This window comes from Mobula hypostoma, chromosome 7 (assembly GCF_963921235.1).
Source record: "Mobula hypostoma chromosome 7, sMobHyp1.1, whole genome shotgun sequence".
NCBI lineage: Eukaryota > Metazoa > Chordata > Chondrichthyes > Myliobatiformes > Myliobatidae > Mobula > Mobula hypostoma.
Window position 1 is genome coordinate 109,630,307 of NC_086103.1, and position 15,185 is coordinate 109,645,491.

The window sequence follows — 15,185 nt, forward strand, 5'->3', positions numbered from 1 at the left end:
TCAAATGCTCCTCATACATTAATCCTCACATTCCCAGAATCATTCTCGTGAATCTCCACTGGACCCTCTCCTAGTTCAGCAAATCTTTTCTTAGATAGAGGGCCTAAAACTGCTCACAATACTCCAGGTGCGGTCTGACCAATGCCTTATAAGGCCTTAGCATTACATCCTTTCTCTTATATTCCAGTCCTCTCAAAATGAAAGCTAACATTGTATTTGGTTTCCTTATTACCGACTCAACCTGCAAGTTAACCTCTATGGAATCCTACACAAGGACTCCAAAGACCCTTTGCAACTCTGATTTTTGAATTTTCTCTCCATTTAGAAAATAGTCTATGCCTTTATTGCTTCTACCAAAGTACATGACTATATACTTCCCTACACCATATGCCACTTCTTTGTCCATTCTCCAAATGTATCCAAGTCCTTCTGCAGACTCTCTGCTTCCTCAACACTACTTGCCCCCCACTTATCTTCATATCATCCAAAAACTTGGTGACAAAGCTATCAATTTGATCATCCATATCCTTAACATGTATTGTAAAAAAAAGCAGTCGCAATATGGACTCCTGCAGAACACCACTAGTCACTAGCAGCTAACCAGAAAAGACCCCTTTATTCCCACTGAGTCCTGCCAGTCAGCCGATCTTCTATGCATGCTGGTATCTTTTCTGTAATACTATGGGCTCTTACCTTGTTCAGCAGCCTCATGTGCAGCATCTTTTCAAAGGCCTTCTGAAAATCCAAGTAAACATCCACTGACTTGCCTTTGTCTATCCTGCCTATTATTTCCGCAAAGAATTCCAACAGGTTTGCCAGGCAACCTTTCCCTTTAGTGCTGACTTTGGCCTATTTTATCATGAGCCTCCAGGTACCCCAAAACCTCATCCTTAATAACAGACTCCAACATTTTCTCAAGCACTGTGAAGTCAGGCTAACCGGCCAATAATTTCCTTTCTTCTTCCTCCCTCCCTTCTTAAAGAGTGGAGTGACATTTGCAATTTTCCAGTCCTCCAGATCCATTCCAGAATCTAGTGATTCTTGAAAGATCATTACTAGTGCCTGAATTTCTTCACCTACCCCTGCCAGAACCCTAGGGGTATATTCCTTCCAGTCCAGATGATTTGTTTTCCCTTCAGACCTTTCTGCTTCCCAAGCACTTTCTCTTTAGTAATAGCAACTACATTCACTCCTGCCCCCGACACTCTTGAAGTTCTGGCGTACAGCTTGTGTCTTCCAAAGTGAAGACAGATGAAAAATACTTATTAGACTGCCATTTCTTTGTCCACTTCCACCTCTACAGCACAATGTTCAAGTGGACCAATATCCACTTTCCACTCTCTTTTACTCTTTGTATACCTGAAAAAACTTTTGGTATCCTCATTTTGACTTGCTTTCACTCATATTTCAGCTTTTCTCTCCTTATGGGTTTTTAGTTGACTTCTGTTGGTTTCTAAAGCTTCCCAATCCTCTAACTTCCCATTACTTTTTGCTATACTATATGCCCTCTCTTTTGCTTTTATGCTGCCTTTTACTTTCCTTGTCAGCCACAATTGCCTCATCCTCTCTTTAAAATACTTCTTCTTTGGGACGCATCTATCCTGCACCTTCCAAATTGCCCCCAGAAACTCCAGCCATTGCTGTTCTGACATCATCCCTGCTGGTGTCCCCTTCCAATCAACTCTGACCAGCTCCTCTCTATGAGTGCATAATCAGGTTAGACTCATGTCCCAAATTTACACCAATGAAACTTACTGCTACTCTTTTTTTCGCTCTATCAAAGCTAATTAAAGCAAATAATTTTTGCAGTTCTTACTAAATGAAGTCAATTACATCTTTAATTGATATTTAATGTTGTTGCCTTGTATAAAATTAGTTTAAGTATATTATCACATCACATTTAATGTTTCCCAAAAAATTAAGTGTGACTACTTTATTACAGTATTTAATAAATAAGAGTTAGCCAAGTTAAACCGCAGATCACATTACATTACACACCCATGCAATTTATAACTGCACTGTGATAAAAGTAGACCAGCATGATCATGGAAAGCCACTGTTTTAAAGATGATGAATTGCTTCACCAAAGGTTTTCCCTTGTCTTTCTGATTTCCCTTTGTCTTCCACCTATTGAGTCTCTCAACAAACATCTGTGCTGTTAGAGGTTAATTTATTTGCTTAAATATTGTGAATAAATTTCTCATGTCATACAACTTAACTTCTGAAAACTGATTTCAACAGAAGTTAATGATTAATCTACTTTTCTTTTAATGATTGTTACTTAACTCCTGCAAAATGTTACCACCTGGAAGAACAATCATTCACAATATTTACTTGCAATATTTACTTCAGAAGTATTTGACTTTTTTGTTGCACTGAAAAATCTGCTGTGTTTAAGAATTATCACAATTGATTGTCTTCTTCCCCCCAAAATGATTGTGCATTAATAGAAACCATTCAGTTTAGAAGATGTATGTATATCTACGAAGAGAAAAGGGAACAGTTTTTCTCAGATTTTGACAGTTTAGTCATTCTCCCAATGCTGTGCATAGAGTAGTTCAGACATCATTTGTCTACATAGAATAATGTAACTACGTTCAGTCATTAACAACCTACCTTCCACTTCTGCACCACAAAGAGTGCAATGAACTGTATTTTGCTTATAGCTCATATATAGAATATTTTGAATGACTAGTATTCTGTCAAATCTATTTTTTCAATAATAATCCTTCACTTATTTGACACACTTATAAAAAAGGTCCCTCAGCATTTGATGAAGATTAATATGAAATATTTGCTTAATCAGGCTGCACCTTAGAAAGTTAAATAGCTTAACTAACTGTCATTTTATGAGCTATTTAGCTGTCAGGAAGGATATGGACATTTTTGTCACAAACTTGTCATGCATGTCCTCCGCTGGAGGAAAGGTTTCCAAATCCTTTTCAAGCTGTTGAAGCTGTTTCTCCATCTGCTTAAGGCTCTTGTCCAAGTTTTCTGCACATACTATAAAAGGAAGACAATAACAATATTAAAATTTTTAATCTACAGCACAAGAGAAAAACCATCACCTTCTATCACAAAGATAAATTCAGTTAAAATTTAAATATTGTTTACATTCAATCACTTGCTCACAATTGTGGAGAAAGTCATTTGTAAAATCCTACCGGGCTATATATAATTTAACCCTTAGGCTGCTGGCAAATTCAAAAAAAACTCTAATTTTCCTTGAACAATTTGCTTGTAGCACAGTTATTGAGATACCAAACAAGGTATTTCCACCTTGGAGGGGCAGAGCAAAGTCAAGATGGCGCTGCACGATGACTCTTTTGCTTGCATCTTCGGAAACAGCTCTGTTTCTATCTTTGATAGCTCTTTTTTTTTCAAGGTTCTTTTGAAGACCCTGACTTGAAGCAAAACTCTGACTTCAGTTTTTTGCGAGAATGGGACCTGCTCTCAGGGCCTCACAACTGACCGCTTTTTGATCGCTTTTGCGCCTTCAGGGTTCCAGATTTTCGTGGCTCTGGAGATGGACTGATTCTAGGCCGGTGCCCCTGAGTGAAGTGTCATGGGAGAAGATGGAACATCGGGAGCAGTGGGTTAGCTGTCATAGGCAATTTGTCCAGAGATCTGCGCCTTTTTGGGGCTGACTCTCTGGGTGCAGAACTTGGAAAAAGCAACGCAACAAACATTTAACATTCTAAATCAGCGAGTTGTTTGTTACGTCATCCCTCTTGCTGTGAAACGGGGACACCTTTTTTCCCCTTATTAGGGCGAGAGAAAGCCAGTGGTATGTTGAATTACCGGGTGAACGAGTAGTTTTTGGGGTTCTGCAAGTCTGTGTCTTTATTAATGCTTGCTGCACACTTGAGTGCTCGGTGGGGAGATGCTGATGCTTTTTCGCTGGTGGGGATGGAGGGGTGGTTGCCTTGTTGCTGCTTGTGAGTGGGAGGGGGAGCTGGGGGCTTTGAGGTTCTAACATTTAACTGTCATTCATTCTTTGGGGAACTCCTCTATTTTCATAGTCGTGGATGTTTGCGAAGAAAAACAATTCCAGGATGTATATTGTACACATTTCTCTGACATTAAATATACCTATTGACCTATTAAAAATACAGAAACATCAGGGACATCTTACAGTATTAATATGTGAATTATGAAACTATTACACAACTAAAATATTATATTGCATAAGGCATTTACACACTTCATGTGTGCTTTTATTCTTTATTCAAACATTTTAGTTTGGATTAGTTGAGATTAAAACATATTTCTACCATCTTATGCTACTTTCATATGTAAAGGTGAAAACTATTTTTGTAACAATAAAAAACTTACAGTTCCAAGAAATATATTTAAGGGTCATGAATAAAAGGACTAAATTCAAAGGCAAATTTAGGAACATTGGGCAACTTGCTGATGATTAGATGCCATGTTCAATTCAGAGTTACCCATAAATGGCTCATAAATGCGAAGAAAATGATTTCTCACATTGAGAATCTAGGAAAATCATTTTTGAAGGGAAATTACATTTGAGCAAGCTACAAATTAATATATTGTATTAAGTACCTTAGTGTGTATAATCCTCTGCACATTAGATACTTGAATATAATGCATACTTTCTTTCCTTACTTATCTGCATACATCAGAACTTCTTGGAATACAAAGAGTGCAACAATAAAACTATAATAAGTGAAATTCCATTTTCAAACAGAGGCTGTACATTGCCACCTCCAGGATATATTAACAGTTCCTCTGTGACATTAGCTCGTTAGGTAAAAGGTTTTAATTACAGGTTTAAATGCACTTGAAAATTACTGAAGACGTTAAAGAAGAAACACCTTCAGGATAAAGGATTATTCTGCAGATGGAAGTGGGCAGACTCTAGGTTCAGAAGCACAGATTTCAAGGCCGCACACAATCATTGTAACACAGTGGCCCATGGGGAGGTGGGTTGAGGAGAAAGGATTTAATCCAGAGGTTCCCAACTTTGGTTAATGGTAAGGGTCCATGGTATAAAAAAGTTGGTACCCCTGATTTATTTCAAGACTAAACATTTTAATCTGGAGCTAAATATGAAGACTGAGTGGACACATGAGTTCATAAGGATGAGATGTCATTAAGAGAAGAGGAATGAATCATTCCACCATTCACAGTTCCACATTAGGATGGTGGAGATTTTAGTGGATAAGAAGGGTTATTTCTACAGAAGGATGGCCCTATCACCATGGAAACATCTATGCCTTTCTACACATTGTTAAAAAGGTAATATGAATGTCTGAAACATATTACTAGAGTTTTGGGAATGCTGCAACTCAAAAGTGAGGGTCAATAATAACTTATGCACTTTAATAATCTTTAGTAATACAATACTTAACAATATATTAAAGTTGATTTTTATTGACTAGTCAGTGGTTTGATAAAGAAACATTGACCAGCTGAAAGAGCATTTGTTTCACCACTACCACAAGGGAGAGTTCTCAAACTGAGCGGAGGAACAACTTATCTAGTATATCATTTGAATGGGGTTGATGACCTTCACAAAAAAGTGAGTTTTTTCTTAAAAGAGGATTAAATAGATATGCAGGTATAAAAAGTTAAAGACACTTGGAAATTTTTAATATTTTAACATTTAAAATTATTTACTGTATATGTATTTGAACTGTTTCAAGTGATGGAAAAGGATTCTTAACAGTCATCAAGCTACCAGGATTAGGTTTAGGATTGAGGTTATAAGGCAAGGCCTTAGTTTCCACTATCTCCAGATTCGTCACAGCTCACAAACACAAATTCTCATCAGCCATGTGAATTGGAATCAGAATCAGGTTTAGTAACACAGGCACGTCGTGAAATTTGTTGCTTTGCGATAACAGTACACTGCAATACATAACAATAAAAAATTACAACCAGAAATACATATAATAAAGATTGCAAAAAAAATCCCAAAAGAAGAAAAAATAGTAAAATAGTGGTCATGGATCCATTGTCCATTCAGAAATCAGATGGCGGAGGGGAAGAAGCTGTTCCTAAAACAATGAGTGTGAATCTTCAGTCTCCTGCACCTCTTCCTTGATGGTAGCAATGAGAAAAGGGTATGTCCTGGGTGATGGGGGTCCGTAATGATAGATGCCGCCTCTTTGAGGCAGCGCCTTTTGAAGATATTCTCAATGCTGGGGAGGCTAGTTCCCATGAGTTTGCAACTTTCTGCAACTTTTTCCATTCACGTGAATTGGCCCCTCCATATCAGAGGTGATGCAACCAGTTAGAACGTTCTCCATGGTACATTCGTAAAAATTTGCCAGAGACTAGGTGACCTACCATGTCTCCTCAAACACCTATTGAAATATAGTTGTGCCTTCCTTGCAATTGCATCAAAACGTTACACCCTGGATAGATCCTCAGAGATGTTGACTCCCATAAACTTGTTTAGCTTTTCCACTGCTGATCCTTCAATGAGGACTGATTATGAGCTCACTCAACTTCCCCTTCTTCAAGTTCACAATCAATTCCTTGCAGTGTAGAGTGCAAGATTGCTGCTACGACATCAGTCAACCAGCTGATCAATCTCACTCCTGCACACCTCCTTGTCACCATCTGAAATTCTACCAACAATGGTTGTGTTACCAGCAAATTTACAGATGGCATTTGAGGTGTGCTTACCACACAGTCATGGTTGTACAAAGAGTAGAGCATTGGGCTAGCACACATCCTAGAGGTGCACCAGTGTCAATTGCCAGTGAAGAGGAGATGTTATTCATGATCCACCGTGCCTGTGGGCTCCCAATGATGAAGCAAAGAATCCAGTTGCAGAGGAAAGCACAGAGGCCCAGGTTTGGAATGATGTTGATCAGTACTATGGGTATGATTATGTTGAACACTGAGCTGTTATCAATAAACAGTAGCCTAATAGAGGTACTGCTATTCTCAAGGTGACCCAAGGCTGAGTGGAGAGCAAGTGAGATTGTATCTGCTGTAGACCTATTGTGGTGATAGGCAAATTACAGTGGATCCAGCTCCTTGCTTAGGCAGGAGTTGATTTTAGCCATAACCCTTCAAAGCACTTCATTACCATTAGACCATATGTCATAGGAGTAGAATTAGGCCATTTGGCCCATCGAGTCTGTTCCACCATTTTGTCATGACTGCTTCAATTTTCCTCTCAGCTACAATCTTCTGCCTTCCTTCATGCCCTGAACAATCAAGAATCTATCAACCTCTGCCTTAAATATACATAAATATTTGGCCCCCACAGCTGCCTGTGGCAAAGAATTCCACAGATTCACCACTCTCTGCCTAAAGAAATTCTTCCTCATCTCCGTTCTAAATGGATTTCCCTCTATTTTGAAGCTGTTATCCTCTCCTCTCCACATCCACTCTATCAAGGCCTTTTACCATTTGATAGGTTTCAGTGAGATCACCCCTCATTCTTATGAATTCCAGTGAATACAGGCCCTGAGCCATCAAACACTCTTCATATGACAAGCCTTTCAATCCTGGAATCATTTTTGTGAACCTCCTTTGAACCGTCTCCATTTTCAGTACATCCTTTCTAAGATAAGAGGTCCAAACTGCTCACAATATTCCAAGTGAGGCCTCACCAGTGCTTTATAAAGTCGCAACATTACATTCTTGTTTTTATATTCTAGTCCTCCTGAAATGAATACCAATATCACATTTGCCTTCCTCACCACACTCAACCCGCAAATTAACCTTCAGTGTATCCTGCACAAGCACTCCCAAGTCCCTTTGCGTTTCAGTTTTCAGTATTTTCTCTCCATTTAGAAAATAGTCAACACTTTCACTTCTTCTACCAAAGTGCAAGACCATACACTTCCCCACATTGTATTCCATCTGCCATTTCTCTGCCCATTCTCCTAATCTGTCCAAGCCCTTCTCTAGCCACTCTACTTCCTCAAAACTACCTGCTCCTCCACCTATCTTCATATCATCTGCATTACGGTAGTTTTAAGTGCAATTGGGCAATAGTTATTGGAGCAGCTCACCCCGCACTTTTTGGGCCCTTTTGAAGCAGTGGGAACCTCCAGCTGCTGCCATGAGAGATTGAAGATGTCTTTGAACACTCTCACCAGTTGGTTGGCACAGGTTTTCAGTGTCCTAAAAGGTACACCGTCAAGGCCTGGTGTCTTGTGAGGAATCACCCTTTTGAAACAGAGATCACAGGGTAACCAGATGCTGCAGGGACTGACACAGGGGTAGTCCTGAAAGCATGCGTAAAAGGGGTTTTGCTCATCTGGGAATGAAGCATCACAGCCATTCATGATGTATGTTTAATCTTGTAGGAAGTAATGGCCTGCAAACTCTACCAGAACTGAATGGCCATGGGAACAAGGACAGAGATAATTGGCATCCACTACAACATGATCATGGGCATCCTGTGAGTGGTGAACACAAGGCACAAGCTGCAACCAGTGCTATTTCATCTATTAAAAATACACACCAGCTCGGGCCTCAGGATAGTTAATGACATTTGACCCCAATATGAATTTTGTTGCTGAACTAAAACAGAAGAACAAGAAAGTAAAGCTTAAGTATTGTAAATGAACATAAAAGCTAACAATCAAAGTTGCTGGGAATTAACATGAAACAGATTTCTACAAATTCTATTTTTGCAACTGCAAAGTACCATTTACAAACATAATAAAGTAGTCCAAGAACATGAAATGATGATGTTCTACAAATCTATCCACTGATTAATAAAATATCACATCCAACTTATATTTAATAATTTATACTAAATACTATAGCACAATAGATGGTCCAATATATAACCAAACCAAGACCATATTAAGCTAGTATGTTAATTGGACAATTCAAAAAGCAGAACCTTTGATACAAGTCTTTTGATTAAGTTCAGAAAAACAATGTACTTGGCCCTAAGTGTCATAAATTTTCATCAGCCACATGGAATGAAAATACTGGGAGAACCACAAACAATCTAGGCAGCTTCTCCCACAGATAACAAACCTGGGATAAGGCAGCCCCAAAAGCAGCATCATAATACATCCGGATGCAGTTTTAATGAAGGGTCTTGGCCCGAAATGTCCAGTTTGTTCCTTCCATACATATTGCCTCACTTGCTAAGTTCCTCCAGCATTTTGCATGTATTGCTTAAGATAACGTTAAGTAATAATTGATAAACTCGTCTCAAATAAAAAGAATTGAAGGTCTACCAGCTAACTTGACTCTATTGCACTGTAAGTATATTTCTTAATGAGTGAAATAAAAAAATGCAACAGGTCAAAATGAAGAATGTTTGCACAGAAAACTAAATAACTGATTTACGTGATTTTTTTTCCAATCATATTAATAACATGTTGGTGATTAGCAAGAACAGGTAGGTAATAATGAATCTTTAAACGTGGATTACTTTTGAGAAATAAAACATGAAACATAATTATTCCAATTTCTAAAGTGATTCTCATTTCCGAATTTGCACTGGTGAGGATTTTGACAATCAAACTATCTCAGTGAAAGCAAAAGCAGATCTCTTTCAAAATAGTTGGAACCACTGTCAAATTGTAGGCATCAATAACGAACACTGAAGAAACAACTCAAAAGTTGTGAGATGAAAATAGCACCTTCAACACAAATAAATAGAAGTGTGAAAGAAAATACATTTTAAATCTGTGGAGAGATGAAAACAAAAGAATTAAATAATGTTAACAACACACACAAAATCCTGGAGGAACACAGCAGACCAGGCAGCATCTATGGAAATGAGAACATTCGACGTTTCAGACCGAGACCCTTCATCAGGACTGGAGAAGGGTCTTGGCCTGAAATATCGACTTTACTTTTTTCCATGGATGCTACCTAGCCTGCTGAGTTCCTCTAGCATTGTGTGTGTGTTGCTTGGATTTCCAGCATCTACAGATTTTTTCTGGTTTATGATTAAACTAAAAAATGTCAGTTGCTTTGAAGAAAGTCTGAAATGAAAAATTAAGCTGATTTCAAGACATTTAAATGATGATCAACACTGTTCTAGCTTTGAATAGTTGGAGTACGAAGGTGATATTTTCCTTCCCATTCGATATGGGTGAACAAGTTATTCACAAATCTGAGCTGCTTGATAGCTCTGTTGCCAATTGTTTCCATTGCTTTGTTTTTCATTGGAAATTGAATACTTGGACAGTAACTCGCTGGATTGGATTTGGCTTACTTGTGAAAATTATCAGCTGGGAATTTTCTCATTTTTACAAAAATAGCAGTATTGTTACTGCACTGTAAAAGATTGATCTAAAGACATAGCAAAATTTGGAGTGCAGATCTTTAGTATAGTTGGGACACCGTCTGGTCTTGTAACATTTGCTGTTTCCAGTGCTTTCAGCTATTTCTTGATATAACACGGGGTACATCAAGTTGGATGGAGAGTAGCTCTGTGATGAAGATCTCAGGAGGAAGCTAAGATAGATTTTCTTCGGCTGAATATAATGATGTATGCCTTGACATTTTCTTTAGAACTGTCATGTTTATCCCTGCCTTCTTTCAGGAGAAGTTGTACTTGGAGCTTCCTCCTCCTACTGTTAGTTGTTTAACTGTCCGTTAACAGTCATAAATAGCACACAAGTACTGCTGTAACTTCAAATATTAAAAAAGAAAAATGATGGAATTATTTTCCCAGTAGACAATTCCTATAATTTATTCTAAAGTTATTCAGTCACAGATATAAAGCAACTTCGAACGTTGATTGGCAGGTTGAAATCATCAAATCACAACTAATTAGCCAAACACAAAGTGCATGGGACATACATTTCTATTTATATTGTTGCTGAATTCTTAAGTATAATAAGCTGCAACAGATTTTGGTGCTGACACTACAAAATAAAAATCATGCTACTTCAATTCCTATAGGAGAATATAGGGAGTTAGGAAGGGAGTTGAGAAAAAGGATTGCAAAGGTAGTAATCTCAGGATTACTGCCTGTGCTACGCGACAGTGAGAGTAGGAATGCAATGAAGTGGAGGATAAATGCGTGGCTGAGGGATTGGAACAGGGGGCAGGGATTCAAGTTTTTGGATCATTGGGACCTCTTTTGGCGCACATGTGACCTGTACAAAAAGGACAGGTTGCACTTGAATCGTAGGGGGACCAATATCCTGGCGGGGGAGATTTGCGAGGGCTACTGAGGTGACTTTAAACTAGAATGGTTGGGGGGTGGGAATCAAATTAAAGAGACTAGGAGAGAGGAGGTTAGTTCACAAATAGAGAAAGCTAGTAGACAGTATGTGAGGGAGGATAGGCAGGGGACAAAGATCAGGAGCACTCAGACCAAAGATGCAGGGGACAAGGAAGACAAAGATAACAAAGTTGTTTGCTGCATTAGGGATAAAAAGAGAGTAAGAGGTGGAGAATTCCTTAAATGCATCTAATTTAATGCTAGGAGCATTGTAAGAAAGGTGGATGAGCTTAGAGCATGGATTGATACCTGGAAATATGATGTTGTAGCTATTAGTGAAACATGGTTGCGGGAGGGGTGTAATTGGCAACTAAATATTCCAGGATTTCATTGCTTCAGGTGTGATAGAATCAGAGGGGCAAGAGGGGGAGTGTTGCATTGCTTGTCAGAGAAAATATAACAGCGGCCCTCTGGCAGGATGGATTAGTGGACTTGTCCAGGGAGGCTATTTGGGTGGAACTGAGGAATAGGAAAGGTGTTGTGACGCTTATAGGGGTCTATTATAGACCACCTAATGGGGACCGAGAACTGGAGGAGCAAATTTGTAAGGAGACAGCAGATATTTGTAGTAAGCACAAGGTTGTGATTGTGGGAGATTTTAATTTTCCACACATAGACTGGGAAGCCCATTCTGTAAAAGGGCTGGATGGTTTGGAGTTTGTCAAATGTGTGCAAGATAGTTTTTTGCAGCAATACATAGAGGTACCAACTAGACAAGGGGCAGTGTTGGATCTCCTGTTAGGGAATGAGATAGGACAGGTGACGGAGGTATGTGTTGGGGAGCACTTCGGGTCCAGTGATCACAATACCATTAGTTTCAATATAATTAAGGAGAAGGATAGGACTGGACCCAGGGTTGAGATTTTTGATTGGAGAAAGTCTAACTTTGAGGAGATGCGAAAGGATTTAGAAGGAGTGAATGGGTCAATTTGTTTTATGGGAAGGATGTAATAGAGAAATGGAGGTCATTTAAAGGTGAAATTTTGAGGGTACAGGATCTTTATGTTCCTGTTAGGTTAAAGGAAAGGTTAAAAGTTTGAGAGAGCCATGGTTTTCAAGGGATATAGGAAACTTGGTTCGGAAAAAGAGAGAAATTTACGATAAATATAGGCAACTTGGAGTTAATGAGGTGCTCGAGGAATATAAAGAATGTAAAAAGAATCTTGAGAAAGAAATTAGAAAAGCTAAAAGAAGATACGAGGCAGCTTTAGCAAGTAAGGTGAAAATAAATCCAAGGAGTTTCTACAGTTATATAAATAGCAAAAGGATAGTGAGGGATAAAATTGGTCCCTTAGAGAATCAGTGTGGATGGCTATGCGTGGAGCCAAAAGAGATGGGGGGAGATTTTGAATAATTTCTTTTCTTCGGTATTCACTAAGGAGAAGGATACTGAATTGCGTAAAGTAAAGGAAACAAGAAGGGTAGTTATGGAAAGTATGATGATTAAAGAAGAGGAAGTACTGGCACTTTTAAGGAATATAAAATTGGATAAGTCTCTGGGTCCAGACAAGATATTCCCTAGGACCCTGAGGGAAGTTAGTGTGGAAATAGCAGGGGCTCTGACAGAAATATTTCAAATGTCATTAGAAACAGGGATGGTGCCAGAGGATTGGCGTATTGCTCATGTGGTTCCATTGTTTAAAAAGGGTTCTAAGAGTAAACCCAGCAATTATTGGCCTGTGAGTTTGACATCAGTGGTGGGTAAATTGATGTAAAGTATTCTTAGAGATGGTATATATAATTATCTGGATAGACAGGGTCTGATTCGGAACAGTCAACATGGATCTGTGCGTGGAAGGTCATGTTTGACAAATCTTATTGAATTTTTTGATGAGGTCACTAGGAAAGTTGACGAGGGTAAAGCGGTGGATGTTGTCTATATGGACTTCAGTAAGGCCTTTGACAAGGTTCCACATGGAAGGTTAATTAGGAAGGTTCAATCGTTAGGCATTAATATTGAAGTAGTAAAATGGATTCAGCAGTGGCTGGATGGGAGATGCCAGAGAATAGTGGTGGATAACTGTTTGTCAGTTTGGAGGACAGTGTGTAGCAGTGTGCCTCAGGGATCTGTACTGGGTACAATGTTGTTTGTCATATATATTAATGATCTGGATGATGGGGTGGTAAATTGGATTAGTAAGTATGCAGATGATACTAAGATAGGTGGCGTTGTGGATAATGAAGTAGGTTTTCAAAGCTTGCAGAGAGATTTAGGACAGTTAGAAGAGTGGGCTGAAAGATGGCAGATGGAGTTTAATGCAGAAAAATGTGAGGTGCTACATTTTGGTAGGACTAATCAAAATGGGACATACATGGTAAATGGTAGGGTATTGAAGAATGCTGTAGAACAGAGGGATCTAGGAATAATGGTGCATAGTTCCCTGAAGGTGGAATCTCATGTGGATAGGGTGGTGAAGAAAGCTTTTGGTATGCTGGCCTTTATAAATCAGAGCATTGAGTATAGGAGTTGGGATGTAATGTTGAATTTGTATAAGGCATTGGTAAGGACAAATTTGGAGTATTGTGTACAGTTCTGGTCACCGAATTATAGGAAAGATGTCAATAAAATTGAGAGAGTACAGAGGAGGTATACTAAAATGTTGTCTGGGTTTTATCTCCTAAGTTACAGAGAAAGGTTGAACAAGTTAGGTCTTTATTCTTTGGAGTGTAGAAGGTTGAGAGGGGACTTGATAGAGGTGTTTAAAATTATGAGGGGGATTGATAGAGTTGATGTGGATAGGCTTTTTACATTGAGAGTGAGGGAGATTCAAACAGGAGGACATGAGCTGAGAGTTAAAGGGCAAAAGTTCAGGGGTAACATCAGAAGGAAATTCTTTACTCAGGGAGTGGTGGCTGAGTGGAACGAGCTTCCAGCAGAAGTGGTTGAGGCAGGTTTGGTGTTGTTGTTTAAATTTAAATTGGACAGATATATGGACAGGAAGGGAATGGAGGGTTATGGACCGAGTGCTGGTCAGTGGGACTAGGTGAGAGTAGGAGTTCGGCACGGACTAGAAGGGCCGAGATGGCCTGCTTCCATACTGCAATTGTTATAAGGTTATATTATAGTTGTGATATTTTTTGTTTCAACAAAAAACCATTTTCAAATTGCAAAAAGAAATTCACATATTTTGCAACAGGTGGCACAATATGAATGTCTCATCAGCGGCAGTCTAGTCTTTGAACTTCTATTAGCAATGATATCACTGGTCCATAACTTTCGCATTTGTTACTGAATGCAAATGTGGAGCTTAGAGATAACCATATTAGCCCAGACAATATGCAAAAAGCCAGCAATCTGTTGTTTTGTGGTATTTACAGCACTCTTGCACTACATATTTTTGAATGTCTTAACTACACAAAGTAAATTCTCATCATATCACATACTAATGAATAATGGAACTCTATTGTTCTACAAATATCAGAATGTTCCATTCATGAACATTTGATATATTTGCTGTTTAATAACACCTTTTTATTCATCGATACAGATTTCAGAAAACTCGATTCATGATTTCTCTTTTAAATATTAATTAAACAGCATTCTTAGATGTAGAGTTTCATTGTTTGACCTTGGGCTCAGCAATCATTTGAAGCATGCATCCAACCAAGTCAATACAGCATAGAGGCTGGCTTATAGTCAAGAACAACTTCTTGACTCCTAGCTCACTAGCTGTCAAAGATGTTTGTGTTGTTGCCTATTTCTGAAAATTACCAGGAAACTACTGAAAACTAAAAATTATTAATATGTTTCTTTAATTTAAAGTAAAAATAATAAAACAAGTAAATATAATTGTAAAGACATAACAACATATCAATTAACCTTTATTAAATAAGGAAGATTGATTGCACCCAGCTACTTGGATGGAGTATTGTTGTATTTCACACATAGAGCGCAGAAACAAGCTTGTAACCTCAACCAACTCCTTCCTCACTTCATATTCATGCCATCAATCTTGTGCAACTATACTATTTCCATTTATCAGCACTTGTT

At 38.5% G+C, this 15,185-nt stretch overlaps 1 protein-coding gene across 1 annotated transcript in view; it reads right to left on the minus strand.

The window, feature by feature from the left end:
• The window catches only part of LOC134349446 (protein diaphanous homolog 3-like), a 576,191-nt gene that overhangs the window by 189,545 nt on the left and 371,461 nt on the right, over positions 1-15,185 (minus strand). Inside the window, exon 23 of the mRNA XM_063053764.1 lies at positions 2,878-3,003. Within this exon, the coding sequence (XP_062909834.1) occupies positions 2,878-3,003 (126 nt within the window). The remainder of the gene's footprint in view (positions 1-2,877; positions 3,004-15,185) is intronic.